Source organism: Aptenodytes patagonicus, chromosome 24, assembly GCF_965638725.1.
Source record: "Aptenodytes patagonicus chromosome 24, bAptPat1.pri.cur, whole genome shotgun sequence".
NCBI classification, from domain to species: Eukaryota; Metazoa; Chordata; class Aves; order Sphenisciformes; family Spheniscidae; genus Aptenodytes; species Aptenodytes patagonicus.
The window spans coordinates 6,109,314-6,136,756 of NC_134972.1; the positions used below are offsets into that span (position 1 = coordinate 6,109,314).

A 27,443-nucleotide genomic window follows, 5' to 3' on the forward strand; every position below is an offset into this window, starting at 1 on the left:
GGGCGGAGGGAGGCGGTTAAAGCGCGGCGGGCGGCGGGCGGCGGCGACAGTCGGAGGCGGCGGGGGCGGCGCGGAGGGGAGCGGAGCGGGCGGTTCCCGGCGAGCGCAGCGCGGCCCGGCCGGTGAGCGGCGGCGGGGGCGGCACGGCACGGCACATGGCGGCGGGAGGGGGCGGGGAAGTGGCCGTTACCGGCGCGCGGGAAGGGCCGTTATCCGCTACCCTCCCCCCCCCCCCCCGCTGATCCCCGTCTCTCCCGCAGGATGAAGAGCGGCGCAGGCCATGGCGCGGCACCCGGCCCCCAGCCCCCGCGGCCGGCAGGGCCGTAGGACGGCGAAGCCCCCCCGCGCCCTATAGCGATCCCCCTCCCCCCTATTTAATTTTATACCTAATTTATTTATACCTCGCCCCGCTCCACCTCCCCCCCCCCCCCAAACCATGGACCCGACCGCCGCTGTGACCCCTGTCCCCATGGCGGGCTTCCTCTGGATGCTGGTCCTGGGCTTCATCATCGCCTTCGTCCTGGCCTTCTCCGTTGGTGCCAACGACGTGGCCAACTCCTTCGGCACGGCGGTGGGCTCGGGGGTGGTCACCCTCCGGCAAGCCTGCATCTTGGCCAGCGTCTTTGAGACAGTGGGCTCCGTCCTCCTGGGGGCCAAAGTCAGCGAGACCATCCGGAAGGGGTTGATCGACGTGGAGATGTACAACTCCACGCAGCAGCTGCTGATGGCGGGTTCGATCAGTGCCATGTTTGGTGAGGAATGGGGGGTCAAAATGGGGGGGGGGGGGGTGGTGTGCCCCAAGGTGCCCAGGGGATGGCTTTCTTACCAGGCTTCTCCTCCTCCAGGATCCGCTGTGTGGCAGCTAGTGGCTTCGTTCTTGAAGCTCCCCATTTCTGGTACCCACTGCATCGTTGGAGCAACCATCGGCTTTTCACTGGTGGCCAAAGGGCAAGAAGGTGTCAAGTGGTCCGAGCTGCTAAAGATCGGTAAGTCCAGCTTGCGTGACCACCCCTGTGCATGGCATCTGTGTACCCCCTGGGCTTCCCCTCCCAGCAGCGGGATGCTGATCGTGCCTCTTCTCTCCTAGTGTTGTCCTGGTTCATCTCACCCCTCCTTTCGGGCATCATGTCTGCTATCCTATTCTTCCTCGTCCGGAGGTTCATTCTCCGTAAGGTAAGGGCTTGTCCACCCCATTTTCTGACACCTTGGGGCTCGTGGGTGCTCCCTCATCTGCCCCTTGGACTGGCTGGTTGGCTTATCTGCACCAGAGCTTCTCCAGGCACATCCAACCTTGTGTCGACACTTTGGTGAGCCCTTCAGGCCTCCTTCAGGAGGAGCTGAAGGGATGGGAAAATTAGACCTGTAGCTGCTCCACAAAGTGGAGCCTGGGAGGTGAGGAGGCTTCATTCAACCTCCTCCAAAACATCTGGGCCAGGAGTGTCCTGCCTGGCCTCAACAGAAATGGCTGCGGTTTCCGAGTAGTGAAGTAGCTGAGAACTGACAAGATTAGAGCTTCTTGTCAGGCTTTTCCTAAGTCCTGGTGCAAGGCTGGACCTCCTCTTGTGTCAGGCTGCAGATGAAGGCAATGACCAACAGCGATGGCTTTTTTAAGCCGGGAGGGCTGGAATTGTCTCTGGTGCTGTGGAAACTGCGCTTTCCTCCCATCTGGGGCCCCAGGTAAAGCGAGGGGCACTCGGGCTGGCTCCAGAGACATGCTCACGCTGTTGGTGTCTGAAAGCCCAGGAAGAGGGATTGGGCACCCAAAGGTGCTTGAAATGGAGGTGGCAGCTTTAGACTTCATGTTTCTGAGATGATGATGACGCTGGAGCGCAGGATGCTGCCTGCCCAGAGCAGGGGTATCCAGCCAGCTGTACACAGGAACTCCAGCATTTTCTTCTGCATATTTGAGGTTAACTTAAATTATTTTAGGTCTTAGCTCTAACTATTTCTGATTCAAGAGATGTTAAGATCTTATCGCTGCTAGTTTCTACCTGGCAGCCCTTTAAAACAACTCAGTGTCGCTGCTGTCAGAGTAACCTTGCGTAACTGGCCTTTCAAAGCTGGGCCGGCCCTGTCAGGCTTCATTCCGGTGCTGAAGAGTCTGGTTGCTCTGTCCTGCTCAGCATTCGGTAATGCCCGGTGTGTTTGTACTGACGCTAGACCCCGATTGCTGGGCAGCAGCGGAGATTAAGTGCTCCTGCTGCTTGGGTGAGGGCCTCTCTGCGCAGGTATGTGGTCAAATAAGCTGCTTTGTGAGCAATGGGCTTTTTTATTTCATCCAAGTCAGCTGGAAAGAGGTAAAAGCTTTGTCTGACAAACGGTTTTCTCTGAAAGTGCCTGGGGAGTTGAAAGAAATGCAGCTGGAAGCTGTGGAGGTATGCAGGCTGGAGAGCCTCGGGAAGGGTTCAAGAGCCAGGCGGCCCCTGGCTGCGGGTGCGGATGAGATGCTCCAGCCTTGGGAGTGGTGGGACTCTCGGCTGGTCCTGCCTGGGCTCTCTGGGGAGCCTCGTGGGACCCACAGTGTTCTGCCACCTTCTCTGCCCCTAGACTGCTGGGGGGGGGGGGGGGGTGTCTGACAGTGGCAGCCCCCTGGGTTATTCTCTAAAAGCTGTCGGGAGCTCTGGCTTTTGGCAGAGCTTGCAGGAGCATGGTATTTGAGTGGCTGTCAGCAGTTGACTGAAGGCACAAACCCCCCCCCCCCTCTAGGGAAGGGGCTGTTGCTTGGCTGCTCCTCGGCTGCTGCACAGCCCTCGAGGTCTGGCTTTCTACAGCGCTGATCCTTGTTTTGCAGGCAGATCCCGTTCCCAACGGCCTGCGAGCTTTGCCCATCTTCTATGCCTGTACCGTGGGGATCAACCTCTTCTCCATCATGTATACTGGTGCACCTTGTAAGTACTCGTCAGAATACTTGAACCTTAATTTTTAAATTCTTTACAAAACCTCCATTAAATGCACGATTTACCCCTTTTTTGCTTTACAGGGCTGAAATCTCCTAGAAGGCGGCTGGCCTGTGCCGGTTACAGAAGGCTGCAGGCTAGCGTGCGCTGAGTTCTGGGCTAGATAGTTGCCCAGCCAAAGAGACCTGCTCAAACTAAATCCCTCCAGACCTTTCTCCTTAGACTTCACAGGACTGGCAGATAATATGACTTCCCCTTCCCTTCTCTTACCTGTGCTAAAACTCAGGTACCCGGCTGCCACTGAAGAGGCTCCTCGGGCTGCTGGTAGCGAGGCTAGGAGCAGGGATGGAGGCTGTGCCTCCTGATTCACCTTGTCCCTAAGAATAAACTAATTATCCTTGGCAAGAAGAGCTGGCACCTGTACTGAGGAGTTTGTATTTCAGTTTGAAAAGCCAAATTGAAATGCTTGTTTGGCTGTTGTGTAGGGGGACAGGTTGTGGGCACGAGCAGGAGAGGGCTTGGCAGGGGAGGGTGGCTTTGCCTGCGGAGCTAAAGGCTCTGTAACCTCCATCTGCCGGGGTGACTCGGTGTGAGCTGTTTTTGGTCTGAGCATGGGTTTCCTGTTGCGGAGGAGTCGCTGGAGGTGGGGTGAGAGCAGTCAGTGCTTTCTCCACAGAGTTTTCTCTGTAAACAGCGGCTGGAAAAAATTCTGGAGGGATGTCAGCTTCCCTTTCCCTTGGCTTTCCAGCCCGGGGGAGAAGGCAGGGTTGCTGTGGTGCTGCTGGGGGCTCTGGGGCTGCAAAGCAGCAGCAGTGCTGCTCCAGGATGACTTTATCACTTGGCACCTCCAAGGTGGATTCATGTTTATCCTGAGTCCTCAGCTGCAGGAGGGCTGGGTGAGCTCTGTGTTGTTCAAGTGCAGGGTTTGTAGCCTTCAGCGAGCCAGGTTTGGTGTAAGCAAGTAGCTGTGATGTTGCTGTTGGTGCATTAGGAGCAGTAAGTTATTGCCTGCAGCAGAAAATGCAGGAGTTGAGCGGTCGCAAGCACCTGATACCCCAGCTGGGGGCTGCAGCAGGCTGTATAATGCCAAACCTCTGCTAAAAGTCATGCTGCATGTGAAAATGCTTGTAACTAGGTCATGTAACACCTCGGATGCCTTGAAACTTGAGCTTAAGTTCCTAGGGACTTGTGGAGCAGGACAACCATCTTCCCCCAGCAGCTGGAGGAGTTAATGGAGATTTGGGGCGCTCTGGTGGGAGCAGCCCAGGTCCTGCGTGTCCTCTCTCTGACCCGGGGAAGTGGCGCTGTCACTGCAGCAGCTGTGCTGGGAGGTTTTTTTTTTTTCTTTGACATTGCAGCAAGTGAGGAGACAAGGGCTGTGAGGAGCCTCCTGTCCCTGCTCAGGGCACACGCTGGTCCCTGCTCAGATTTGGCTGTGGGAGGGAGGGGAAAGTGTCTGCGCGTGTGAAAGATCAGCTTTTGATGGGGGAAGATTGTAACTGGGGGCGGGGGGGGGCTTCTGTGTGGGTTAAGCTCTCGGTTTCAGTGTGGTCAGTGGTGGCTTTCCGATGGTGTTTCTCCCTGGCAGGCAAATTAGCTCAGTGGTGTTGCAGGTGATGGAGTCCCCATGCCGGGAAGAGCAAAGTCGTATGTCGAGGAGGCTTTTGCCCAGAGGTTTTCAAAGATCCGTTGTTTTATTTCCTAGTGCTGGGCTTTGACAAACTTCCTCTGTGGGGTATCCTCCTAATTTCGGCGGGGAGTGCTGTTGTCTGTGCTCTCGTCGTCTGGTTCTTTGTATGTCCGAGAATGAAGAAGAAAATCGAACGTAAGTAACACCTCTCTCTTTGCAATCCTTTGGGGAAGGGCACGCTCGGACTAACCAACTTCTTTTCCCAGCGGGAGATCTCATTAGCCGCAGGGCTGTTATTAGCAGGGATCCTCAGCTTCAGTTATCGCTTAAGCTGCTCTGCAAACCCTGAGTCACTGGGGCACATCTCATCGAGCTGGACCCTGTGTGCTCCTAACCCGCAGCAGCACCAAAAAGCTGTTCCCTGGGACCCCAAAATACCCCTCGAAGTAGCTGTTGTGCTGCTGAGTGGTGTCTGGGAGCTGATTTCTGAGCAGGGTGATCTCCCCTTGAACTGCATGGGACAGCAGGCAATATTAAACAGCCTGATTTCACTGTTTAATAGAGAAGAAGAGAAGGCAGGAGACAAACCTGCCTGTTAACTGGCGTAACCTTTAATCCTCTGTATACCTGCTGATCAATCTTTGGCCTGGCAGATGCAGATCACAAGTTTAAAGCTGTGTAAGCTGACGAAATCCTTTTCCTGTAGCAAAAAAAAAAAAAATAATCTCTATTGAAAGGCATCCAAAAGAGCAGTCCCAAGTTCTGCCTCCTGAAAAGTACAGGCAGCTCTCCTGGAGTCGTGTGTGGTCTTGCATATAAATTTTGTGTGCAGTCTGAGGCACTTAAGGAACTGGACATGAGGGGATAACCAGTGTCCTTGTCAGACTGGTGTAATTGGGGTGTGACTAACAGCTTTACGGCTGCCTTTGACATTCTTCCAGCTGTTCAAGCTTCAGCTTAACTCCTGCCTGCAAGGCAGGCTCCCCTGCCTGCCAGCCAGGCTCCCCTGCCTGCTAAGGCAGCCCGCCTGCCGGAGAGCATTGCTGGGAGGAGGTGGCGATGCAGGGGCTTGATGCCGGGGTGAGGGGCTGGATGCCACAGCCTGGCCCTTGCAGCGAGCAAACTGGCTGGGCAATGGTCATGTTTGTGACAAGGAGGTGGGTTTTGTTGTTGTCTGAAGGAGCTGACCTCATGTTTTCACCTGGAGGAAACATGCTTTTCCTGGTAGAGGGGGAATAACAGCCTCGGCTTCCAGGGCTTGGTGCTGCTGGCTTGGCTCTTCCAGTGGGACAGGAAACCAGGCTGCCCTCGAGGTGGAGACTGGCTCCTGTTTGGGTCCGTCACCCACCAGTGGGAGCTGGAGGGGAGCCCAGGCGGGTGAGTCCTCCCAGCAAGGCTGGAGCTTGATGGGTTGGCAGAGAAGCTGGGCTCTTCTGAGCACCTTCCCATCAGTTTCAGGGGTTGCAACCACCCCAGAAGCAGGTCCAGAGCATCCCACAGCCTCTGGGAATGGGACGAATATGGCTCGAAGAGGAACCTCTGCTGTAGGAAGAACAGGCATAAAAGCCCCATAATGCTGCTCACCACACCCTGTGTGGGTGGGGGGGGCCTAAAAATAGGGGATGAGCTGGCTTGTGATGGTTTGGCTGTTGTGTCCAGGACAAGGTGTGACTGCCCAGCAGTTTCCAAAGTTCAGGATGGGGGGGAAGCTGTAAACTTTTATTTAGCTGCCATAAATCTGAGTGGTGAGGGGTGTGGGCTTGCTTCTGGTGTTGGGTGTGGTGGTGGGAAGGGGTTTGATGGCAGCTGCCTCCCTTCACAGGAGAGATCAAATCCAGCCCTTCTGAAAGCCCCTTGATGGAGAAGAATATCAGCCCGAAGGAGGACCATGAGGAGCCCAAGGTGCCCCTTGGTGATGCCAAGAGCCCTGTTGCTGATGTGGGGTCAGCTGTGCCCCACCGGGCAGCGATGGAGGAGAGGACGGTCTCCTTCAACCTTGGGGACATGGAGGAGGCCCTGGAGCAGGAGAGGCTCCCCAGCCTTGACCTGAAGGAAACCAGCATCGACAGTGGTGAGTGGGGGGGGTGATATGGGGGTGCTGGGGTGGTCTCCCACTGCCCCAGGCACCTATGGGTGCTAAACCCCTGCTGTCTCTCTTGGCAGGAGCTGTGCGGCTGCCCAATGGCAACCTTGTCCAGTTCAACCAGGCCGTGGGCCACCAGATGAGCTCCAGCGGGCAGTACCAGTACCACACTGTGCACAAGGACTCCGGCCTCTACAAGGAGCTGCTGCATAAACTGCACCTGGCCAAGATGGGGGACTGCATGGGGGACTCGGGGGACAAGCCCCTGCGGCGCAACAACAGCTACACCTCCTACACCATGGCCATCTGCGGCATGCCCCTGGACTCCCTCCGTGCCAAGGAGGGGGAGGAGATGGAGAAGCTGACCTGGCCTGTGGTGGACACCAAGAAGAGGGTCCGCATGGACAGCTACACCAGCTACTGCAATGCAGTGGCGGATGCCCACCCAGCTGCTGACGTGGATCTGAACACAGCCCAGGTGGAGATGGGAGTCAGTGACCACAAGGGCAGCAGTAGCTCCCTGGAAGAATGGCATGACCAGGACAAACCCGAGGTGTCCCTCCTCTTCCAGTTCCTGCAGATCCTCACGGCCTGCTTTGGCTCCTTCGCTCATGGTGGCAATGATGTCAGGTCAGTTGGCTCCGCAGGAGCGGTGGGGTTGCTTGCTGGGGCTGGTGCCCACCTTGCCCAGAGCCTCTGGCACTCTAGACCAGCTCTTCTTTCTCTTCCAGCAATGCCATAGGGCCCCTGGTCGCGCTCTACCTGGTCTATCAGACAGGTGATGTGTCTACCAAGGTGGCAACTCCCATCTGGCTGCTGCTCTATGGAGGTGCAGGGATTTGCATTGGCTTGTGGGTCTGGGGAAGGAGAGTCATCCAGACAATGGGGAAGGACCTGACTCCCATCACACCATCAAGGTAAGGTCTGCCTTGAGGCAGGGGAGGCTTCAAGCAGTCCTAGAGCTGCATCCTGCTCCTGGAGCCCCTCTCCACGTTCTCTTCGGGGGTTTCATTGCTTGGGTGGTGGAGCTGGGGCATGTGTGGCCCCATAACACCTCCCAGCATCCCAGTCTGGGGCTGCTGGGGGGCTGGAGAGCCAAGGGAGGAGCTGACCCTGCTGTGCAGGGTCTGCCTGGGGCGAGCAGTCCCAGGTCTGGCTCGGGCTAAGCCAGCCTGATGTGCTGGGCAGTGCTGGGGGAGGTCTGGTGCCCGGGTTCTCATGTGCTTTCTGTCTGCAGTGGTTTCAGCATCGAGCTGGCGTCTGCCCTGACGGTGGTGATCGCCTCCAATATTGGCCTCCCCATCAGTACAACTCACTGCAAGGTAGGTGGGGGTGGCAGGAGGGGATGGTGCAGGCTTGGTGCAAGCTCAGTGTCCCCCGAATCCTGGTGCTAATAAGGCTAGGCTGGGGGGGAGGTCCCGAACTAGACTGCTGGCTGGCCTTCAGGCTCCAGCTCACACAAATTTGCATCTGAATGCAGGGTGGCAGCGGCTGCCCAGGGCTGGGGGGGGAGTCCCTGGGTGAGGGGGCACTCAAGGAGGGTGATGGGAGAACAAAACCCCTTTGATGGATCCCTGGGCCAAGCAGCCGTGGGAACCCTGGTGCTGCAGCACCCTATCCCCATCACTGCTCCAGGATGGCAACTCTTTGCCCTCCTCTCTCTGCCTGGGGTCTGCTGGGTCCCCAGGGGCTGGAGCCAAGACCCTTGGCCCCATGGCTGAGGCTTTCCCCGGGCACCCTGGGAAGGGCAGTGGGGTGGTGGACACCCAGTGGGTGCTCCATCCCCCTGCGATGCTGAGCTGTGCCCCGGCTCCTTGAGCAGGTGGGCTCTGTGGTCTCGGTGGGCTGGCTGCGCTCCAGGAAGGCGGTGGACTGGCGCCTCTTCCGCAACATCTTCATGGCCTGGTTCGTCACTGTCCCCATCTCGGGTCTCATCAGTGCTGCCATCATGGCTGTCTTCAAGTATGCTGTCCTGAAGGTGTGAGGGCACTGGGACTCGCCTGCTCCTGCTTCCCTGCTGCCACCCTCCCCTCCAGGAGCTGGGGAGGCTTGTCCCACTGTGGGATGGGGGCTGCCATCGTCTCTGGGGCTTCCTCAGTTCTGCATAGTGTTGTCACTGAAGTATTTTTTTTTTAATATAAATGTCTTGGCGCTGAGTTTCTAGAGAGGGGTGCAGTGCTGAGGCTGCCTGCCCCTGGGGTGACTCCCCTGCTGTGCTGTAGCTTTAGATTAGCAGTTATGGGAGGCCACTTTTATTTTTAATGACTTAATTAAGATCCCCTGGCAGTGATTCCTCCTTGAGTAAGGACTGGGGCTGGTCCTTGCCCCTCCTGGGAGGGCTCTGGCCCTGTTGGGGCATCCCCCCCATTGCAGGCTGTGCTGCGTTCAGCTTTGCCTCCATTGCTGTAGTGGTGCAGACACCAGATGTTGCCCAACCATCCTGCTCAGGGGGTCCCTGGGGGGGCAGCCCCCACCCCTCCCCCCCCTCTGCTGCTACCTCGGACTCAATAAAGATTTCCTTCGTACGCCAGTGCTGCCAGTGGTCCTGGGGCTGTGGGGGGTGCCGGGGGGGGCCCTGGGCCCTGTCATGTGCTGCCCCCATGGCCTCTGCCCTGCCCCTCCTTGAACCCACACCCTGGGAGGGAGCTGGGATGGGGGCAGCTGATAAGAGCCTCACGTGTCCCCCAGTATCATGGGGACTGGCTGTAAACAGCCCTGGGCTGCTCCTGAGCCCTGCGTGGGGAGGAGTTATCAGGGCCCTGCACCTGGGGGGCAGTTCCTGACCCTGTTACCAGCCCTGTGGCCCCCCCCCCAGCCCTGGGCTAGGAGCTGCTTCTGCTGTCCCCTCCATGTCCCCATCCCCAGTGATGCTCCCTCCTGCTCTGGGGGGGGGCCCAGCCCTGGTCAAGGCCAGGCACAGGGACACACGTCAGCGGGTCAGCACTGAGGTGTTGCAAGAGCTGTGGGTGATTACAGTGGGACCTGGGACTGGCTGTGGGCCGGAGTGAGTGGGGGGCAGCCTGGACACCTGGGGTTTCCTGGGGGTGCTGAGCCCTGCCTGGGCGTAGAGGGATGGGGATGTGGGGACACGTGGGCTTGGGAACGTGCCCCCCGGGGTTTGGGATGTGCCTCATGGAGCTGCATGGGGACATGACCCACCGGGATGGGGAAGGGCCCCGTGGGCATGGTGAGGAGTCCCACTGGGATGGGGATGTGCCTCTTGGGCACCCATCAGGGTGGGGGCATTTCCCACTGCGACTGGGCTATGTCCCAGGGGACGTGGGTGCCCCCTTCTGTCCCCACCCCTCCGGTCGTGTGAGGTGCCGGGGGTGGCCCCTGGCCCTGGACTCCCTCCCTTGTACGGCGCAGCTCCCCCCCCCCGCCCAGCTCCCGCCCCCTCTCCGGGGGGCCGGGGCACCCATCGGGGCAGCCTCGGGGCGGCGGCGGGGCCGGTCCTTGACCCCGGTTAATGATTCGCCGCCGGTCGCTCCCGCTGCCAGCGGCCCCGTTGGGCAAACATCAGCCCCGGGGGCTCCGGGCCGGGCCGGGCGCCCGCGGCCGCTCCTGGCGCCGTCGGGGCCGGGGCCGTGGGAGGGTGCTTCCTCCGGGGGGGCGGCTCGGGCACCGCGGGGGGGGGTTGGAGGGCACGGGTGGCACTGCCGGGGATGGGACACGGTCCGGGGAGGGGGGAGCCCCTTTTGGGGGTGCACGGTGGGGGCACCGCCCCATCTAGGGGTGTATGGAGGGGCGCTGCCCCATGTGGGGGTGCACTGCCCCATTTTGGGGTGCATGTGGGGAGACAGTGCCCCATTTGGGGGCGCATTGCCCCATTTTAGGGGGGGCACGGGGCGATCACGGCCACATTTTGGGGGTCACCACCCCGGGGAGCCCCGGGTCCCGTCCCGGCTGTTGCTCCCGGGGGGGCCGGGCCGGTGCCGTGGGCCGGGTCGGGGCGGTCCCGCGGGGCCCCGTTAAAGCGGCGGCGGCCGGAGGCGGCGGCCGGAGGCCGGAGGCGGCGGCGATGGGCAGCGAGGGGGAGCGGGGCCCGGCGACGGCCCCGGGCCCGGGCGACCCGCGGGCACTGCGGAGGGACTGCCAACACCGGTGGGGCCTGAGGGGAAAGGGGGGGGCAAGGGGGCGGGGGATGGCTGGCAGGAGCCGGGGGGGGGGTCGGGGGGGCGATCGGGGGCAGCAGGACCTGGAGCTGCAGGCAAAGGGTTTGGGGGGGGACAGGTACGGAGGGGGCAGGACCCGGGGGAGGGACCCCAGGGGTGCAGGTATGGGGGAGTACTCTTGGGGGGGGGTTGGGGGGGGCAGAGGCCCTGGGGGGGGGACACCCCATTTAGACACGCGGGGGGGGGGGGCAGGCCAAAACAGGGGGCTCACCATCCCCCCTCCCTGCCCTGTACCCCCTGCCCTGCGGCTCCATTTCCAGCTCAAAAGCCCATTTTTCTGCTCCAATAACTCCGTGTGGGGCCCCTGGGCCAGGGCAGGCACGCAGCCCCCCCCTCCAGCCCCCGGCCAGGGACTGGGGACGTTGGGGACAGGTCCCCATCCCCTCCTCTGTGCCACCCCCAGCCCTAGACACTCCCCCACCCCATAACCCCTCCGCCCCCCGGTTGCTCCCAGGATCTTCGTCAACCGGAGCCTGGCGCTGGAGAAGATCAAGTGCTTTGGCTTCGACATGGACTACACCTTGGCCAGTGCGTTTTTTTTGGGGTGGGGTGCTGAGGCAGAGTAGGGGGGCGGCAGGACCCCCCCGCCCAGCCCCTGCCCACACCACCCCCCTGCCCCCCGCAGTGTACAAGTCCCCTGACTATGAGGAGCTGGCCTTCACCCTGCTGCTGGAGCACCTCGTCTCCATCGGGTACCCCCATGAGATCCTCGCATACAAGTATGACCCCACCTTCCCCACCCGGTGAGTTTTTTGGGGGGGGCACAGGGTGGGGGTGTCGGTGGGACCCCCCCCACCTGCTGACGGGGTGTGTGGCACAGGGGGCTGGTGTTCGATGCCCTATACGGGAACCTGCTGAAGGTGGACTCCCATGGGAACCTGCTGGTCTGTGCCCACGGCTTCCGCTTCCTCAAGGGGTGAGTCGGGGACACCCCCCCCCCCTCCCCCCTCCCAAGGGCTGGTGGGGGGATGGGGAGACCCTCGGCGTGGGGTGCAGCTCCGTGCTCCCTCCCCAGGGCCGAAATCCTCCACTATTACCCCAACAAGTTCATCCAGCGGGACGACATGAAGCGCTTCCACATCCTCAACACCCTCTTCAACCTCACGGGTGAGTGAGATTACCCCCCCCCCCCCTTTCTCTCTTCTCTCTACCACATTCCCCCCCCCATCGTGGGGTGCTGCCCTCCCTCCGTGCCCCCCCGCGTCCCCTCTCACAGCCCCCTCCCCGGCAGAGGCCCACCTCTACGCCTGTCTCGTGGACTTCTTCACCAATTGCTCCAGATACGTCACGTAAGAGGGAGTTGGGGGGGGGAGGGGGTGTGTGTGTGTGTGGGGGGGGGGGGGGAGGGGGGGGGGTCTCCTCTTGGCAGGGCAGCCCCTTCACCCCCCCGCCTTTTCCTGACTGTTGCAGCTGTGACACCGGCTACAAGCACGGGAACCTCTTCATGTCCTTCCGCAGCATGTTCCAGGACGTGCGCGAGGCCATGGACCACGTCCACCTCTCGGTGGGTGCAGTGGGCAGGGGGCTGGGGGGGGGGGGCGGTGTGCTGAGAGTGCTGGGGATGCCCAGCCCCCTGGAGGAGAGGTTTTGGCCAGACCTGTCCGTCCCCTCTGCAGGGCTGCCTGAAGGAGAAGACGCTGGAGAACCTGGAGAAATACGTGGTGAAGGACGTGAGTGTCTGCCCCCGCCCCATCCCCCCGTCCCCGTCCCCCGTCCCCCCCGTCCCCCGTCCCCCGTCCCCTCGGCTGGGTCCCCGTGCCCCCCCCCCCCCCCCCCCCCCGGCCCCCCCTGCGCTGACTTGCCCCTCGCCAGCCCCGTGTGCCGCTGCTGCTGAGCCGCATGAAGGAGGTGGGGAAGGTCTTTCTGGCCACCAACAGTGACTACAACTACACCGACGTGAGTAGGGGATGTCTATGTCTGTCCCCCACCCCCACCCCAGGTCCAGCCTGCCCTGGGAGGGGTCCTGGGGGCGGGGGGCAAAGCACAGGCAGGGGGTCTGCCCTCCCTGGGGACAGTGGTGGCAATGCCGAGTGTCCTTGCAGGCCATCATGTCCTACCTGTTTGACTTCAGCGATGGGGACAAGGTGAGTCTGTCCCCGGTGTGGGCTGGGGAGGGGGGTGCAGGGTGCCATTGGCAGCCCCTCGCTGACACCCCCACTCCCCCACCCCCCCCCGACACCTGGCAGGCCGAGACCCCGCAGCGACCCTGGCGATCCTATTTCGACCTCATCGTGGTGGACACCCGCAAGCCGCTCTTCTTTGCCGAGGGCACCGTCCTGCGCCAAGTCAACACGGTGGGGATCCCTCCACCGCCTCGGAGCGGTGGGCACCGTCTGGGCACCGCGGGGGCTCCCGTGGGCACGGCGGGGTGGATTTGCCATTGGGCAGGCACCGAGCAGGCACAGGTAACAGTACCCCCCCACCCCGGGGGCCTCTTATCCCGCAGGACACAGGGAAGCTGCGCATCGGGACGTACACTGGCCCGCTCCAGCACTGCGCTGTCTACTCCGGTGGTGAGCGCCCAGCCGGGCTCCACAGGCAGCACGGGCGGGGGGGGATGTGCCCGCGCCGTGGCCCTGACATCTGGCTGTTGCAGGCTCCTCGGACATGGTGTGTGACCTGCTGGGCGTGAAGGGCAAAGACATCCTCTACATGGGGGACCACATCTTCGGGGACATCCTCAAGTCCAAGAAGCGGCAGGGCTGGCGCACCTTCCTGGTGGTGCCCGAGCTGGCCCGCGAGCTGCAGGTCTGGACGGAGAAGAGCGGTGAGCAGCGCCCGGCCAGGGACATGGACCCTGCCTGGCCGGAGACATGGCCCAGCCCAGCTGGGGGAAGTGGCCCGGAGCCTCCTATCCCCTCGATGGCAAAGCCAGCCCCAGTGGGACGTGCCCCGATGCCCCGTGTCGGTTGCGCTGGGCAGTTGGGGATGTTGCCCACACTGAGCCGGCCCTGTTGCCCTTGCAGAGCTGTTTGAGGAGTTGCGGAGCCTGGATCTCTTCCTGGCGGAGCTGTACCAGTGAGTGGGCACAGGGCGGGCAGGGGGCACCGGTGGGGGTGCAGGCACCCATGGGGGGACCCTCCAGGCGAGCCCCCAGCCGGGTGTCTCCCACTCCAGGCACTTGGACAGTGGCAGCAGCGAGCGCCCGGACATCAGCTCTATCAAGCGTCGGATCCAGGTGATGCCCAGGGCACCGTCCCAGCCGGCACACAGCTCAGCCCCCCCCCACCGATCCCCGCCATGGGGGGCACCCCGGGGAGGCGTTGGGGGTGCCCTGACTGTCCTGCTGCACCCACAGAAAGTCACGCATGAGATGGACATGTGCTACGGGAAGATGGGCAGCCTCTTCCGCTGCGGCTCACGCCAGACACTCTTCGCCAACCAGCTGATGCGCTACGCGGACCTCTACGCCGCCTCCTTCATGAACTTCCTCTACTACCCCTTCAGCTACCTCTTCCGGGCACCCCCCGTCCTGGTATGCAGCTCCCGGCCCCTCCTGCTCATCCGCTGTGCCTCAGTTTCCCTCCTTGCCAGAGATGGGGGGGGCCAATGAGGGTGTTCAGTGGGCACCCGACCCCTTGGCTGCTCTGTGCCAGCCCCTCTCTGCAAGCCTTCTCCCCACTGCAGATGGCCCATGAGTCAACGGTGGAGCACAGCCGCCTGGACATGGGTGAGGCAGGCACGGCCCTGGCACCCTGGCTGGTCCAGCACAGCCTCCCCGGCCAGCAGGTGGGTGGCAGGGGACAGAGGGGCAGAAGCACCCAGTGGCCACAGGCACGGGAGCCCCAGCAGCGGCACTCCAACGCTAGTGGGGTCCTGTGCCCACTGAGCCCCCCCCCCCACCTCTGTCTCAGGTCGCTGGGGCCCCCCAGGACTCCAGCGGGGAGGAGGAGGAGGAGGAGGAGGAGGATGAGGATGACGGAGAAGCCTGAGACCACCCCAGCACTGACGGCTGCTGAGCTGGCAGGTGCCAGCCCCTGGAGAGCATTTGGTGGCCCCAGCCCGCACCCCACTTCACATCTCTCCCCACACAGCGGTGCCCTTCTCCCTGATGCCACGCCAGGAGAAGGGCCACACACGCCCCCCCCACACCGAGCCCATGGGCTGCCCCGGTTGCCCCCACCTTCACTCATGGCCCCCCAGCCAGCTCGATGTCAGCCTGGGGCCGCCCAGCACCGGGGATAAGCCAGCAGCGCTGCCGCTCCGGGTATGGCTGGAAACCCACTTTGCATGGGTCGGTGGTCCCAGCAGCTCCCGCCCCTCCAACTTCAGTGCCTGGCCCCAGGTGCTGCCGCAGTGCTGGGGCCTGGCTCCAGGTGGAGGTGGGTGGATGTTGCTCAAGCATAGGAGGGCTCTGGGGGCAACTGCTGCTCCCTGGGAATCCCTTTCACCTGCTATTACCCTCTTCTGTTTTCTACTCTTTTCTATTTATAAAAGATACTCAAACTCCTGGCACCGCAGAGACATAAAATTGGCTATTTTAAAGGAAAACTGCTTTGCCCCCAAGCCTGGGAGGTGGGGGCAAAGGGCAATTTCTAAATCCTCGGCCAGCAGCTGGGCTAAGTGCAAGCCCCTGGGCAGAGGGCAGCAGCCCCAAGACACCCTCCTCTCTGCCGCCACGGTCCTGCACCCCAGAGGAGGGGGCCGGGCCTGCTGCACTCCCCAGACCAGAGCCAGGCCCGTGCTGGGACTTCCAGATACTGCTCTAAGACTTCCTCCAGCATCGAGGTTTCTCAATAAAGATGCTGAGCCAACATTGGTGGTGGTTGTGTCGGGAGGAGGCAAAAGGGTGGGATGAGGACAGGATCGCTGCTTGCTGGGGACAGGAAGGTGACAAGGGGGCTCCCCTCCACCCTTCACGGCAGCCGTACCGCTTTACTCCCCTTACCACAGCAGGCAAACTGTGCCAACCAGCAGCGGCCTTGTGTCGCCGCTTGTTCTGGGTATAAGGACAGCCCTTGAGGGAGGGGATCTGCTGTAGGGGCCCTGAGTGCACTAATAAGGCTCAGCTGTCCCCACTGGCCCATCCCGGACCCCCAGCCATGTCTGGGAGCCCGGCCAGCTGAATCCCAAGGACCTCTGCACCCCTTGTGTGTGCCACCTTCAGCTTCCTCAGGGCCTGTGCAGAAGCTGCTGCGGTCCCGCAAGTACCCCAGCCCCTCACCAGTCTGGCATAGCTGGTGCTGCTGCACGTGACTCGAGACATCAGGTCTGCGCACACCTCTCAGCGGGGAACAGCCGGATGCTGTCCAGGTAGGGCACAACGCAGCTCTGGAGCAAATCCCTCAGGACATCGCTTCCAAAATACCGGAAGGTGCCTGGAGCATTGCAGAGTCTGACTGACATCATCCTACAGCAGGAAAATTGGGGCGTGCGTCACAGCAGAGGAGCTAAGGGCAGTCCCAGGGCACACAGCCCATGTCTCCAACCCCGGACCTTGCACACTACTCACTAGGCCACACTGCATCTCTCCTGCAAGTTTTTACATATTTAAAAGTGCTTATATATTTGAAACAGGCTTATTGTGTGCCACCCCTACATATTTACATCTGAGAGCCAACAAGACAAGCCAGTGGAGTGCATGCAAGGCAGCACGGGGGAGCAAGCAGCCTGCACTCCGCCAGAAACCCCTCAGCAGCACTCTGGGGGATACAAACTCAAACCCTCCAGCTCCGCCACCTCTGGCAAAGCCTTGTTTTTCCGGAAGAAGAACCGAGTCTCCTCCTCAGCATCCAGGATTTCACTGAGGGATGACACCACAGGGTCATGGTCCTTCAGCATCTCTGGGAAGCGGCTCCCAGCCCGCTCTATCCGCAGTGAGCGCCGCACTGGCGTCAGGAATTTCAGCTCCTGGCCTTCCAGCAGCTCCTTTCCTCTGCGGGGAGGACAAAAGCCTTTAGGTAAATCCTGCAGAGGAGCACTGGAACAGGCAGAGGGTGCTTGCTGCCAGGGGCAAGCAACTCAGCCTTACCCGGTCGCAGACGTAACTTGTAACTTGATTGAGACGGGCAGGCTGGTCAGGGATCTCCCCGTCAGGCAGGGAGTCGCTACCACGTGCTGCCTCTCGCTCGGGCAAGGCGTTGTAGGCTCCCAAGGAGTGGGCTGCTCAGCCTTTTCCCCTGACAGGAGAGGAAAAGGGCAGCGCGGTTGCAGAGGGGGCAGAGAGCAGCAGCTGGGGAGGTATTACAACACCACAGCACTCCGGACACGGGCAAGGGCACCTCGCTACAGATGGGCCGCGACCGTGCCCAGCCCTGGCAGAGGAATCTTGCCCCATTTTCGAGATCAGGATTCTGGACTTTCACAACACTTGGTCTCCATCAAAGTCGACAGGGACATGGGGTGCTGGGACAGACTGCAAACCACGCTGCTTCCCCACCTGCAGCAGCAGGGAACCCCAGCCTGCCCACGCTCCAGCCTTCCAGCTGGCCCCCACACGCACATTACCTTCTGATGTTTGGTCTGCAGCCTTCAAAATATCAAGGACAACTTCTCTGAGCTCCTGGAGTGGCTGCAGGAAGAGCAGAACGTGGGTCAAGGCAGGCCTGACTCGGGAACGGAGACTGGAGTTACAACTGAACAGGAAAAGAGGTTTTTGCTGCATCGCAACACCCTGTGCCGGAGACGGCAGCAAAAGGCTGCAGAATTTCCCTTCTCCGAGTAAGATCTGTCAGCACACAGGCACAGCTGGGCAGGCATCCACCCCATGCGGGTAAATCCCACCAGATGCTGCAGTTACGTCGCCCAGACCAGCACAGAGCCGCCATCACATTGCTTCCAGCTACAACTCTGACACAGCGCAGGGTACGTGTCCTCCCCCTGACCCCATTCATGCCTGCACAGCGCTGCCTGCTTGGCTGATTAAAGCCGAAGGTGTTTCTACAGGACAAAACGTGACGGGCAGCTCTAAAGGGCTTTTTCACCAGTGACTAGTGCTGCTAAACTCATCCCAAAATCTGACCCCTGGGATCTCGAGGAAACCTGCTGGCGCAGAGGCAGGGAACACAGGGAGGTACTGAAGAGAAGCATGCCTCACTCACCACAGCACCAGCGCAGACTGCTGCTTTGTACAACCCCGTCACGTCAAAAGGGCCGCTCCGGGCGAGGAGTTTCGCTTTGCAGATCCAGAACTTGGCAAATTTCTCTGCCTGGGGCACGTGGGACAGCACTGCAGAGAGCTCCTCTGCCTGGACACCCTACAAGAAGGGTAAGGTCCCGGAGAAAGGTGTCAATTGCAAGGGCCAGAGGTGTGCACTGGGGGAGCTGTCAGTGCGTAACTGCTCTCCCAGCGCTCTCTAGGAAAAGGAGTCTCTGAAGAGTCTGGTTTTTTGCAAGTCTCCTATGTGACCATGGACAGATAACAGCTTTCCTGCCTCATTCTCCCCTTGGTAAAATGAGTCTAGTATTTCAGAGGGATGTCAAGGGATAGACTCTTCAGTGCTGGCACTAGCGGAAGCCACTAAACCCTGGAGCAGGGCTAGCGGTCAGCATTCCCAGAGATGATACTTCACAGCAGCTGTGAGGTCCACCAGGGATGTACCTTAAGCTGGCTCAATCAGCCTGGGCTGCCGCCGCACAAATTGCTGCAGACTGTGCTGCCAGGTACCAGGACACCAGCAATGACACACGCAAGCCCCGTGACTGGGTATCACTCCATTTTCCCCATTAGAGCATCTCGCCGCGTGCCTTTGGCCTAATCCGTAACTCCACGAGGACCTTTACTTTTCCTACGCGTGATGTTACCCCTCTGGCAACTGCAGCCAAGCGAGCAAGAATGCTTGCTCCTCTGTGCTGTTGGGGGGACATGGCCCTCATCTCCCGGGACGCTCCAGGAGAAGAGGAGGCCATTCAAGCAGCTCCTTTCCCATTCCCACCTCCTCAACAAGCTTCAGGCACTCTGTTAATATGTTGTTGATATTCTCCAGGGAGAGCTGCTCTGGTTTCTCTTGCTTCTCTTTCTCCTTGACATTTCTCCAGGACAGCTTCACTGCCTTTTTCTGAAGCAGCATCATAGGTGGCCGCTTGTATGTCTTGCCTTTGGATGCCAACCACTCCTCCAGCTGTTTCCTGTCAAAGGACCAAGGGATCACTGTTACCACCCCAGCAGACTGCCAGCACTTGCCAGGCTACTGTTTTCCCTTGGAATCTCCCTTTAGCCCACTTCAGCTGCTCAGGAAGAACCAGCACATCTATCCTAAAAATGCATCCGAGCTCTAGACTGGAAAAGGAAAACCCTCTCAAGTTTAACCATGCCTTGAAGATAAAACAGGAGAGTGGCCGCACACTCTTCTCCCACTTTTGCTGAATCAGTGGGAGAGGAACCCAGAGTACCACCAAATCTCATCTCCACCCTCTTCTTTTCTGACGCATCAACCTCCAAACAGGCATTCACTGATAAGGGGACTTTGGACCCTCTTTTCAGCAGGTTAGCACTGGTTCACCCAGTTAAACACTTTAAACTCTACTGTCCCCTTGAGGCGAGGACTGAGCCGGCCAAAGCCGCTACTTACTTACGATCCGCAGCCGATGGGGTCTTGGGAACACGCCTAGCCTGTAGTCCACTTGCTTTTGGCAGCTCTGGTTTGAGCCTACCTCTCCTACTCCTAAAATCGCTCTCAATTGCTTGAGTTTTGGAGCCGTGTATGCTGTGAGGCTGGTTTTGGGGGACCATCACTCGGGATGCTGCTGTGCGTCCGGGAGGCACCACCTTCACGTCCTTCCTATCCACCTCCCCTTTAGCCATGGGCCTTTGCCATTGCACCGTGCCACCTGGTTTCAGGCTGGATTTCAGGTTTGTGGTCCCCTGGGGCCTGCTGGAGGCCGGAGGCTTTGTGGGAGATCTTTTCAGTTGGGGGGGTCTACTGTGGTGCTTAAGACCTCCCACTGGAAGCATACCAAGTGGCTTTCCTATGGGTTCCCTTGCCGTATTAGTTTTTTCTTGGTTTGCCCCTGTTTTTTTATGTAGCAGATTAGTAAAACCAGTAAGTAACCGAGGGTGCTGCAACGGCTGAGTTTTGACACTTGGTTTTTGAGACGCACTCTTTGAGCCTGGCAGGATTTTCCTGAATTTATCCTGAATTGGCTCTTCCTTAGCCTGGTGGCTATTAATTCTGTCCTTTTGGCCCGTGACGGTTCTTGACATAGTGGCTGAGCTTTGCCTGTGAGCCAAGACTCTCTTGTTCCTGAGATTGTTTCCATCAGACTGAAAAACTCTGTTCAGCACAGGGTGTGTAGAGGCTTGTGCTCGGACGTTTTCTTTGTTGCAGACCAGCCTGTCCTGCAGGCCCTCCTTTAGGGAGCAAGGTTCCCCAGGAGGCGGGTGGTCACTTCCAGTCTGAGGTGCTGCAGCGGTGACGGTCTCCTGTGCAGGCTTCTTGTTCCTTTCTGGATTTAGGTGACCAGAGTTTGAAGTTGGGAGCCTCCCTCTGGGCCGCGTAGAGTGGCTCATGCTTGGCACGACACCCACAGGAAGCTTTGTGCTCTTCCTCGGCTGCTCTGGACGCACCACCGCTGCTCTCTGCGATGTATTTGAAGACTTCTGCTGAGCAGCGTGGCCAGCGTGCTGTGTGGATTTGGCACCAAGCTTGCCATCCCTCTGAGCGCCCTTCGCCACGTTTCTGAGAACATCCTTCTTGTTCCTGTCAACCTGGAGAGACAAAGCGAACCTCAGCCCCGAGGAGAGCTCAGCTTGGTCAAACCCTGACAGCTCGCTCCTGTCCCAGCCCTGCTAGCCCAGGGGACATCCATGCGAAGGCCCGGGGTGACAAAGCAGTTGTCAAGAGAACAATAACACAACACCCACCAGCACATGGGCAGCGGATGAGTCTCCCACACTAAGTTCCTCTGAAAAATAATTAGTTGACTTATCGCCAGCTATTTAGCAATCTGTTGACTGCACCCCATTGGGGTCAGGAACACTACCCCGATTTGGATACCCTGTTCTGCCCAGACTCGCTTCAAGCATGAAAATCAAAACTAGACCCAAAAGTTTTCTACTTACATGCTCTAGTTTAGAAACTGGTTCTAAGGGTGGATTCAGGTGATTTGTCCGGACCTTTAAAAAGGGTCTGTAGGAAGTCAAACAAGATACCAGGTTATTTAACAGCTGTTGCAGAAAAGGTTAAATATCTAAAACACTGCTGGGTGTCTCAGCCACAGGAGCTTACGAGAAGCTTTTGGAAATCAAAAAGCTGTCAAGGAAGTACCATGTAATATTAATTCTTTTTCTTTTGCACAGCAACAGAAAAGCAACACGAAACATTGACATCCAAGGTTGCCACAAAACTTACGGCTTCCACTGACCACAAAAGTAACCAAAATGGTTCCTGCAGGCAGGGGGGCCTGGCAGGCAGGAGACCGCAATAGGTTTGGAGGCTCCTGAGGCTGCTGCCCCTGGCTGGTGTCCCGACTTTCCCCATGTGCCGCAGACAGCTGAGGTGCATCTGAGTCAGCTGCTGCCATGCTGCAGGTCACAGCGGTGTCTCAGAGCACATCGGCCAGGGTTTACGCTGCCATGGCAAGCCGCAGTGCTGCGGCAGCTGATTCACGAGCCCCTCAGCTGCCCAGGCACTGGCAGTGAAGCAGGGAGGTGGGGCGGCAGCCCTGGCTGTCAGCTCCCCCATCCTGTCGTCCTCCTCCTCCTCCCTCTGACAGCAACCAGCTGCAGGGTTCTTCCACCCCTCTGCTCCGGAGCTAGCAGCTCAGCCATTAGGGAAGATTAATGTCTGTGCAGATATTTTTCTGTAATGGAAAAGCCCGGAGAGTAGGGTATTGTCCTCTATTCTGTATAAGTGGTGTACTATGCCATAAAGAAAGATCATGAATCTTCTCTCCTCGTTTCTATTATATTAGCAGTGTTTTCCAGAGCCTGGCACCAGGGACTGGTTTGCTCTTTCTGGTCTCTGATCCTGCTTCCCTTTATCTTCTCCCCATGGAGAAGTTTTACGGCTTCCTTTGCGCTACAACGTCATGAGAAACACTCACTGCAACGGGGAGTCTTTCATGTGTTCAGGTCTGCCAAGCACATCAGCAGTTTCAATTAAAAGCTTTGCAGAAAGGTGTCTCACTACCCACAGCCTGCAAGCGGCTGCTGCACTCACAGCAGCATATCTGCATGCAGCCCGGCTCCAGAGGAACCGAGCAAGGCAGCAAAGGGGTCCCAGAGCCAGGTAACTCATTTAACAGGTGGTTGTAGCTATTTCCTTTTAAATGCACTGAAAATGCCCCTTCCTAATATTAACCTATCCCAGAAGGCCACTGAAAGCTGCCATTAAAAAGCAGCGGTGAGACTTGAACCACCCTTTCTTCAAGACCCAGTTACGAAGCTGAGTTGTTGGCAAAAACGCCTCTTCTGTCAGACCCAAGAGCCGAGATGAGAAAGTTTCACAGAGACTCAGAAAATACCCAGAAGAGACAATATCAACCAGCAGGAAACGTCACCACTCAAACCGTCCCTTTACTCCTGCTGCCAGTGACTCTACAGAGCGCTGCCGGGATGCTGTGGGGGCAGAGCCATCCCTGGTCGCTGCCTTGACAGCGAGGCACTGGCAGGAGGCGATTCTCTGTACGCTAGTGAATCGCTACGGAGAGAAGGCAGACACCGGCAAGCCAAGAAGTCAGCTTTACCTCAGAGAATCACCGAGTGATTTGGTTCGGAAGGGACCTTTACAGATCATCTAGTCCAAGCCCAGCATCCTCCTGACTTACTTTGCACTCGGGTATTTCAGCTTTTCTTTGGCTGCTAGGTACTCCTGGAGCCATCGTCTCCGCTCTTCTGCAAAGAGATGGTAGGAAAATGCAGTGCACGCACCACAACCTTGGTATTTGGAGCGCCAATAAGAATGGATTTCTTTTACACTCACAGCATCACCGTGCAGGTCCCCCCCGCTCCCCACCTGAGCCTGGCAATGCTGTTCCCAGAAATTCCCAGAGCATTTCCATGCATGTGATATTGCCCAGAGGCTCATCAGCACATGAAGACCAGAGCTCTCTGACACTCACAGCGTGATGCCACTCAAAACCTCAGTTGTGTGGGGCTTAGTCAATTTGCAGAAGTAAAGGCGAGATGCTGCCGATGACCCTGCTTCAGCTATGTATCCCGTAAGCCTGTACCCCGCTGTGGCCAAGCTCTCTGCTAACACAGGCAGGTGGGAAAAGCGAGGAGCACCTCAATGGGGGTGGGCAGGGGATACCTCTGACACCTCCAGTTTAGCTGAGGGCTGTGGTACTGGGGCATTGTATGGCAGGGACAGCCTGGCCTGGCTGGAGTCCAGCATCTCGCTGTCCCCAAGGCCTTGCCCCTGTCCCTAAAGCTGCCCCACCCTCATCCGATAGTCCACATGCCCAGGGCTCTGAGGACACCTCAGTGTCCCCCCCCGCCAGCCCTCTGCTCCCCAAGCCACCCCCTTCCCTTGACGCTGCACCCGAGGGCTTCCACAGAGCCCCAAGAGCAGCATGGCACCCCCGGGTGCCCCCAGTCTCCCCAGCACCCCAAGGCACACCCCAAACCCCTCCACACTGCCTGCCCTCCCAAACCACGTCAATGCACCCATTTCATGGGCACGCCCCCGCGCACCCCTTTCGGGTACACAACACCCTCACCCCGCCAAACCGCCCCTAAAGTCCCAGCAGCCAGCCGGTCCGTCCCTGCCCCTCCACTCCACCCCCCAAGGCAGGCCCACCCCCCCCCCCCAAGGCCACCCAAGCTTATCTCGGATCCACCCCCTGCCCCCCCAGCACCCCCCGTTCCACGGGGCACTCGCGATCGCCTCTATCACCACGGGGTCCCCACAGATCACTCCCAGCCCGTACCCAGCGGGGTGTCCCCACCCCAGAGGGTCTCCCATGTCCCTGCCCCACAAGGTCCTCCGATCACCCACAGCCCCCGCCCCATATCAGCCCCATATCAGCCCCTGTTCCCCACCACGTCCCACCCCACAGAGCCCCCACATGTCCACTCTCCCCCCCCGCATCCTCCAACACCCTCGACCTCACAGGCCGCCCGGGGACCCCCGATACCCCCGGCCCCTCACCCGACGCGGCGGCCGCCCCTGCCCGCTCCATGCCGGGCGCTCGCCTCAGCGCGGCCAACGACCCACCCGCCGCCGCCAACCGCCGCGCCGCGCCGCACTCATTGGCCACCGCCTTCTTCAAACCGACCAATGGAGAGCGCGAAACCGGCAGGCCCGGCGGGCGAGTAGAGGCGTGATTGGCTAGAGCCGGGCAGGGGGGCAGTGACAACGCGTCCCCTCCGGCAGCCCCGTGAGTACGCTAGGCGGGGGGCGGGGCCCGGAACGGGGCGGGGCTCGCTGGGCGGGGCAGGGGCGGGGCGGACACGGAGCCGGCGGCTGCCCCGTCAATTAGACCCGATTTCCCTAAATTAGCGTGCGGTGGGGCGGCGTGGCGTGGCAAGGTGTGGTATGGCACGGCACGCCACGTCATGCCACGTCACGCCAAGCCATGCCATGCCACAACATGCCAAGCCATGACACAACATGCCATGCCACAACATGCCAAGCCATGCCACAACATGCCATGCCACAACATGCCATGCCATGCCACAACATGCCATGCCACAACATGACATGACACAACATGACATGACACAACATGCCATGCCACAACATGCCAAGCCATGCCACAACATGCCATGCCACAACATGCCATGCCACAACATGCCAAGCCATGCCACAACATGCCATGCCACAACATGCCATGCCACAACATGACATGACACAACATGCCATGCCACAACATGCCAAGCCATGCCACAACATGCCATGCCACAACATGACATGCCACAACATGCCAAGCCATGCCACAACATGCCATGCCACAACATGACATGCCATGCCACAACATGCCATGCCACAACATGCCAAGCCATGCCACATGACATGCCACAACATGCCATGCCATGCCACAACATGCCATGCCACAACATGCCATGCCACAACATGCCAAGCCATGCCACAACATGCCATGCCACAACATGCCAAGCCATGCCACATGACATGCCACAACATGCCATGCCATGCCACAACATGCCATGCCACAACATGCCATGCCACAACATGCCAAGCCATGCCACATGCCATGCCACAACATGCCATGCCACAACATGCCATGCCATGCCACAACATGCCATGCCACAACATGCCAAGCCATGCCACAACATGCCATGCCATGCCACAACATGCCATGACACAACATGCCATGCCACAACATGCCATGTCATGTCATGACATGCCAGGCCATGTGATGCCACACCACACAATGTCACGCCATGCTACGGCCCACCACACCATGCCTCGGTGGTGGGTGGTGGCGGTGGCTGGGGCAGAGGTGGCAGCCCCAGGTGGCTGCCGGGGGCTGTGGGCGATCCCCACCCGTGGGACGCCCACCCCAGCCACCCACCCCGGCTGCCGGGTGGGCGTGGGGACGAAGTGGCGGAGGGTCCTGCATGGGGCAGGCCAAGCTCAGGGTGGTCCCTGAGCTGTGGGGTTGCCCCCCACCCCCTGGGCTTTGTGCCCAGGCCTGGAGAGCCCCCAAAAGCGGCCGCAACAGCGGGATTTTCCCGTCCATAAACCACCCCCGCATCGTTTAACCCCTGTGGGAGCAACAAGCTGAGCGACACCATGCTGGGAAACGTTTTATTTCCACCTCCATCACCAACAAATACCCCCATTCCCGATAATAAAATCACAGTATTTCCAATAAAATCTATGTAAGTTAAAAACAAGGGGTGGACACAATAAATAAGTATAAAAGCACTGGACAGACACAATAAATAAGTACAAATTGGGGCGACTCGGGCCCATGGGGCCCAGAGCTGCTATTTCACCTGAAATAGATGGGGAGGATGGGGGTCCTGCTGGGGGGTTTGTACTCGGTACATACAGCCTGAAAACCGGCGACTGCCGGTTGGGTTGGGTTGCGTGCGGGGGCTCCTCAGCGCCCGCTCAGCTTGTAGGTGGCGATGTTGACCTGGTCGGGCTGGTTGGTGATGCCGACGGGCTGGCGGGGCTGCAGGGAGGTGCAGATGAACCAGCCGGGGAAGGCGGCCGACTCGAAGCGGGTGGTCCTCTCGGTCGGGCTGTCCAGGCGGTAGAAGATGAAGCGAGTCAGCTCCATGCTCTCGATGTCCCTCCTGACGTCAGCTTCCTACAACCGGGGGGGTGAAATGGGGCTCAGGGTGGGATGGAGACTCCAGCCCTATGGGGGATGGAGCCGGTGGGACCCCCCTGCTCACCTCCAGCTGCAGCACGGGCTCAGCGCCGCTCATCACGCATGACATGTAGAGTTGGTAGCCCTTGATGCCCAACGCCACTGGCACCCGCCCGGTCCCTGGGCCGCCTTGCGATGACCGGGGACGGTACAGAGCGATGTTGAGCTTCACTGCAGAGAGGAGGGACGGGTTAATGGGTGGTGCCGGGGCAGTGGGGTGGCTCCCAGGTGGTCCCGGGGTTGGGGATGGGGATATTGGGTCCAGACCGTGTCCCCTCACCTTTCTGCCTGGCGGCGGGTCCCTGCAGGTGCAGGGCCACCAGCTGGGTTGGCGGCTCCAGCACGAAGCACTTGTGGTCAATGTCGAGGATGTCAAAGGACTGGGAGCGGGTGTAGCGGTAGACGGGCGCCCCGGCGTAGCTGCCCTTGATCTGCTGGAAGGAGACGGGCTCTGCGGGGAGGGAGACGGTCAGGGGGATGCTGATGCTCCCGCGTCCAAGAGCATCCCCCAAGAGCATCCCCTGGCTGGGGTGACACTCCTGACACCACCTCCCCATACCAAAAATATCATCCAGGAAGCCCCCAAGGTCACTGTCAGTGAAGTCCTTGTGCATCGTCTGCTTCAGGAGCTTGGTCACGGCCACCACGAGGGTGGCAGCCCGGCGAAAGGTCCTGGTAGGCTGTCCGTGGGTCACTGTCACCTGGATGCCCACCCCGGGTGATGTCACCTCCGAGTCCAGGCAGGGTTTCTGGGGGGGAAAAGGGACGTGGGGTGAGAGCCTGGCTTCCTCATCACGGGGGTCTCGCCGTTCCCACCACCCAGTGTTACCTTCTGCAGGTAGAGGCAGTCGGGGTCATAAAATGTCTCCTCATTCAGGCTGAAAGGCAAAGGGAGATGGTGAAGCCAGGGCCACCATGGCACCAGGGCGGCATCTTGTCCCCAGCGTCCCCTCCAGCACAGCCACACTTACCTGCTGCTCTCCAGTGTGTCCAAATCAGGGACAAACGCCATCTCCACCGCTGACTGCAAAAACCTGGGCAGAGACCTCCTGGTATCTGTCGAGTGTCGCGGCACTTGGCTGCCTGCTCCTGCCTGTCCTGCCTGCAGTGTCACTTGGGCGCTCTCTGAGCCTGGAGTCGGCGCGGCGGGTTTTCAAGAGCTGCTGGAAGGAAGTGCTGTCAGAGCGGGATTTCCACCTTTCGCAATGCCCGGGTTTGCCCAGTTCCCCTGGTGAGACCGGGAGGGCTGGGGGGCTGGCTGTCCCCGAGCGGCGCTGTGGGGCTGAGCGAGGGGCCATGCGTGGGGCAGAGCAGGGGGATGCTTTGGGGTTGGTGTGCGAGGCAGAGAGCAGGGGCGATGCTCCGGGGCCGGTGTGTGGGGCAGAGAGCAGGGGTGATGTTTGGGGTCAATGTGTGGGGCTGGTGCTCGTGTG

At 59.9% G+C, this 27,443-nt stretch overlaps 4 protein-coding genes across 6 annotated transcripts; 2 read left to right on the forward strand and 2 right to left on the reverse strand.

The window, feature by feature from the left end:
- Positions 1 to 81: 81 nt before the first annotated feature.
- On the forward strand, positions 82 to 9,135 carry SLC20A1 (solute carrier family 20 member 1). Its single transcript, XM_076358832.1, has 11 exons — positions 82 to 122; positions 261 to 752; positions 846 to 986; positions 1,088 to 1,173; positions 2,792 to 2,888; positions 4,603 to 4,722; positions 6,350 to 6,598; positions 6,691 to 7,240; positions 7,342 to 7,527; positions 7,848 to 7,932; positions 8,433 to 9,135. Exons 2-11 carry the CDS (start codon positions 437 to 439, stop codon positions 8,592 to 8,594), a joined length of 1,992 nt encoding a protein of 663 aa, XP_076214947.1. The 5' UTR covers positions 82 to 122; positions 261 to 436; the 3' UTR covers positions 8,595 to 9,135.
- A 1,492-nt stretch (positions 9,136 to 10,627) lies between these two features.
- On the forward strand, positions 10,628 to 15,539 carry LOC143170549 (cytosolic purine 5'-nucleotidase-like). 3 transcript variants are annotated; one of them, XM_076358932.1, is made up of 18 exons: positions 10,628 to 10,714; positions 11,240 to 11,313; positions 11,411 to 11,528; positions 11,606 to 11,701; positions 11,801 to 11,892; positions 12,002 to 12,074; positions 12,196 to 12,289; positions 12,402 to 12,455; positions 12,598 to 12,681; positions 12,828 to 12,869; positions 12,972 to 13,079; positions 13,232 to 13,298; positions 13,382 to 13,552; positions 13,752 to 13,803; positions 13,903 to 13,963; positions 14,084 to 14,260; positions 14,413 to 14,514; positions 14,640 to 15,539. In XM_076358932.1, exons 1-18 carry the CDS (start codon positions 10,632 to 10,634, stop codon positions 14,715 to 14,717), a joined length of 1,626 nt encoding a protein of 541 aa, XP_076215047.1. In that variant the 5' UTR covers positions 10,628 to 10,631; the 3' UTR covers positions 14,718 to 15,539. The 3 variants fall into 3 exon arrangements, with proteins under 3 accessions (XP_076215047.1, XP_076215048.1, XP_076215046.1); XM_076358933.1 differs by having other exon boundaries at positions 12,017 to 12,074; XM_076358931.1 differs by having other exon boundaries at positions 12,017 to 12,074; positions 12,828 to 13,079.
- A 718-nt stretch (positions 15,540 to 16,257) lies between these two features.
- CKAP2L (cytoskeleton associated protein 2 like) lies at positions 16,258 to 24,225 on the reverse strand. Its single transcript, XM_076358753.1, has 10 exons — positions 24,150 to 24,225; positions 23,817 to 23,996; positions 22,492 to 22,558; positions 20,786 to 20,852; positions 19,296 to 20,431; positions 18,660 to 18,852; positions 17,826 to 17,981; positions 17,233 to 17,296; positions 16,757 to 16,904; positions 16,258 to 16,660 (listed from the first exon to the last, which is right to left on the reverse strand). The coding sequence occupies exons 1-10, from the start codon at positions 24,223 to 24,225 to the stop codon at positions 16,417 to 16,419; spliced, it is 2,331 nt and encodes a 776-aa protein (XP_076214868.1). The 3' UTR covers positions 16,258 to 16,416.
- Positions 24,226 to 25,421: 1,196 nt separating this feature from the next.
- Positions 25,422 to 27,088, reverse strand: LOC143170496 (interleukin-1 receptor antagonist protein-like). The gene is made up of 6 exons (XM_076358846.1): positions 26,982 to 27,088; positions 26,840 to 26,888; positions 26,570 to 26,759; positions 26,291 to 26,461; positions 26,036 to 26,181; positions 25,422 to 25,947 (listed from the first exon to the last, which is right to left on the reverse strand). The coding sequence occupies exons 1-6, from the start codon at positions 27,020 to 27,022 to the stop codon at positions 25,735 to 25,737; spliced, it is 810 nt and encodes a 269-aa protein (XP_076214961.1). The 5' UTR covers positions 27,023 to 27,088; the 3' UTR covers positions 25,422 to 25,734.
- Positions 27,089 to 27,443: the final 355 nt, after the last annotated feature.

What these genes read in the sequence shown, in the direction of transcription:
- SLC20A1 (XM_076358832.1), top strand. Translation starts at nt 437, where the DNA reads ATGGACCCGACCGCCGCTGTGACCCCTGTCCCCATGGCGGGCTTCCTC. An exon ending in GGAAACCAGCATCGACAGTG is followed by an intron (nt 6,599 to 6,690) that starts GTGAGTGGGGGG and finishes CTCTCTTGGCAG; the next exon opens with GAGCTGTGCGGCTGCCCAAT. An exon ending in CATGGTGGCAATGATGTCAG is followed by an intron (nt 7,241 to 7,341) that starts GTCAGTTGGCTC and finishes TTTCTCTTCCAG; the next exon opens with CAATGCCATAGGGCCCCTGG.
- LOC143170549 (XM_076358931.1), top strand. Translation starts at nt 10,632, where the DNA reads ATGGGCAGCGAGGGGGAGCGGGGCCCGGCGACGGCCCCGGGCCCGGGC. An exon ending in GGCTTCCGCTTCCTCAAGGG is followed by an intron (nt 11,702 to 11,800) that starts GTGAGTCGGGGA and finishes CTCCCTCCCCAG; the next exon opens with GGCCGAAATCCTCCACTATT. An exon ending in TCCTGCGCCAAGTCAACACG is followed by an intron (nt 13,080 to 13,231) that starts GTGGGGATCCCT and finishes CTTATCCCGCAG; the next exon opens with GACACAGGGAAGCTGCGCAT.
- CKAP2L (XM_076358753.1), bottom strand. Translation starts at nt 24,225, where the DNA reads ATGACGTGGCGTGCCGTGCCATACCACACCTTGCCACGCCACGCCGCC. An exon ending in AGGGGCGGCCGCCGCGTCGG is followed by an intron (nt 22,559 to 23,816) that starts GTGAGGGGCCGG and finishes ATCTCTTTGCAG; the next exon opens with AAGAGCGGAGACGATGGCTC. An exon ending in CTGAAATACCCGAGTGCAAA is followed by an intron (nt 20,853 to 22,491) that starts GTAAGTCAGGAG and finishes GACTTCCTACAG; the next exon opens with ACCCTTTTTAAAGGTCCGGA.
- LOC143170496 (XM_076358846.1), bottom strand. Translation starts at nt 27,022, where the DNA reads ATGGCGTTTGTCCCTGATTTGGACACACTGGAGAGCAGCAG. An exon ending in ACTGCCTCTACCTGCAGAAG is followed by an intron (nt 26,760 to 26,839) that starts GTAACACTGGGT and finishes TTTCCCCCCCAG; the next exon opens with AAACCCTGCCTGGACTCGGA. An exon ending in CTTCCTGGATGATATTTTTG is followed by an intron (nt 26,462 to 26,569) that starts GTATGGGGAGGT and finishes CCCTCCCCGCAG; the next exon opens with AGCCCGTCTCCTTCCAGCAG.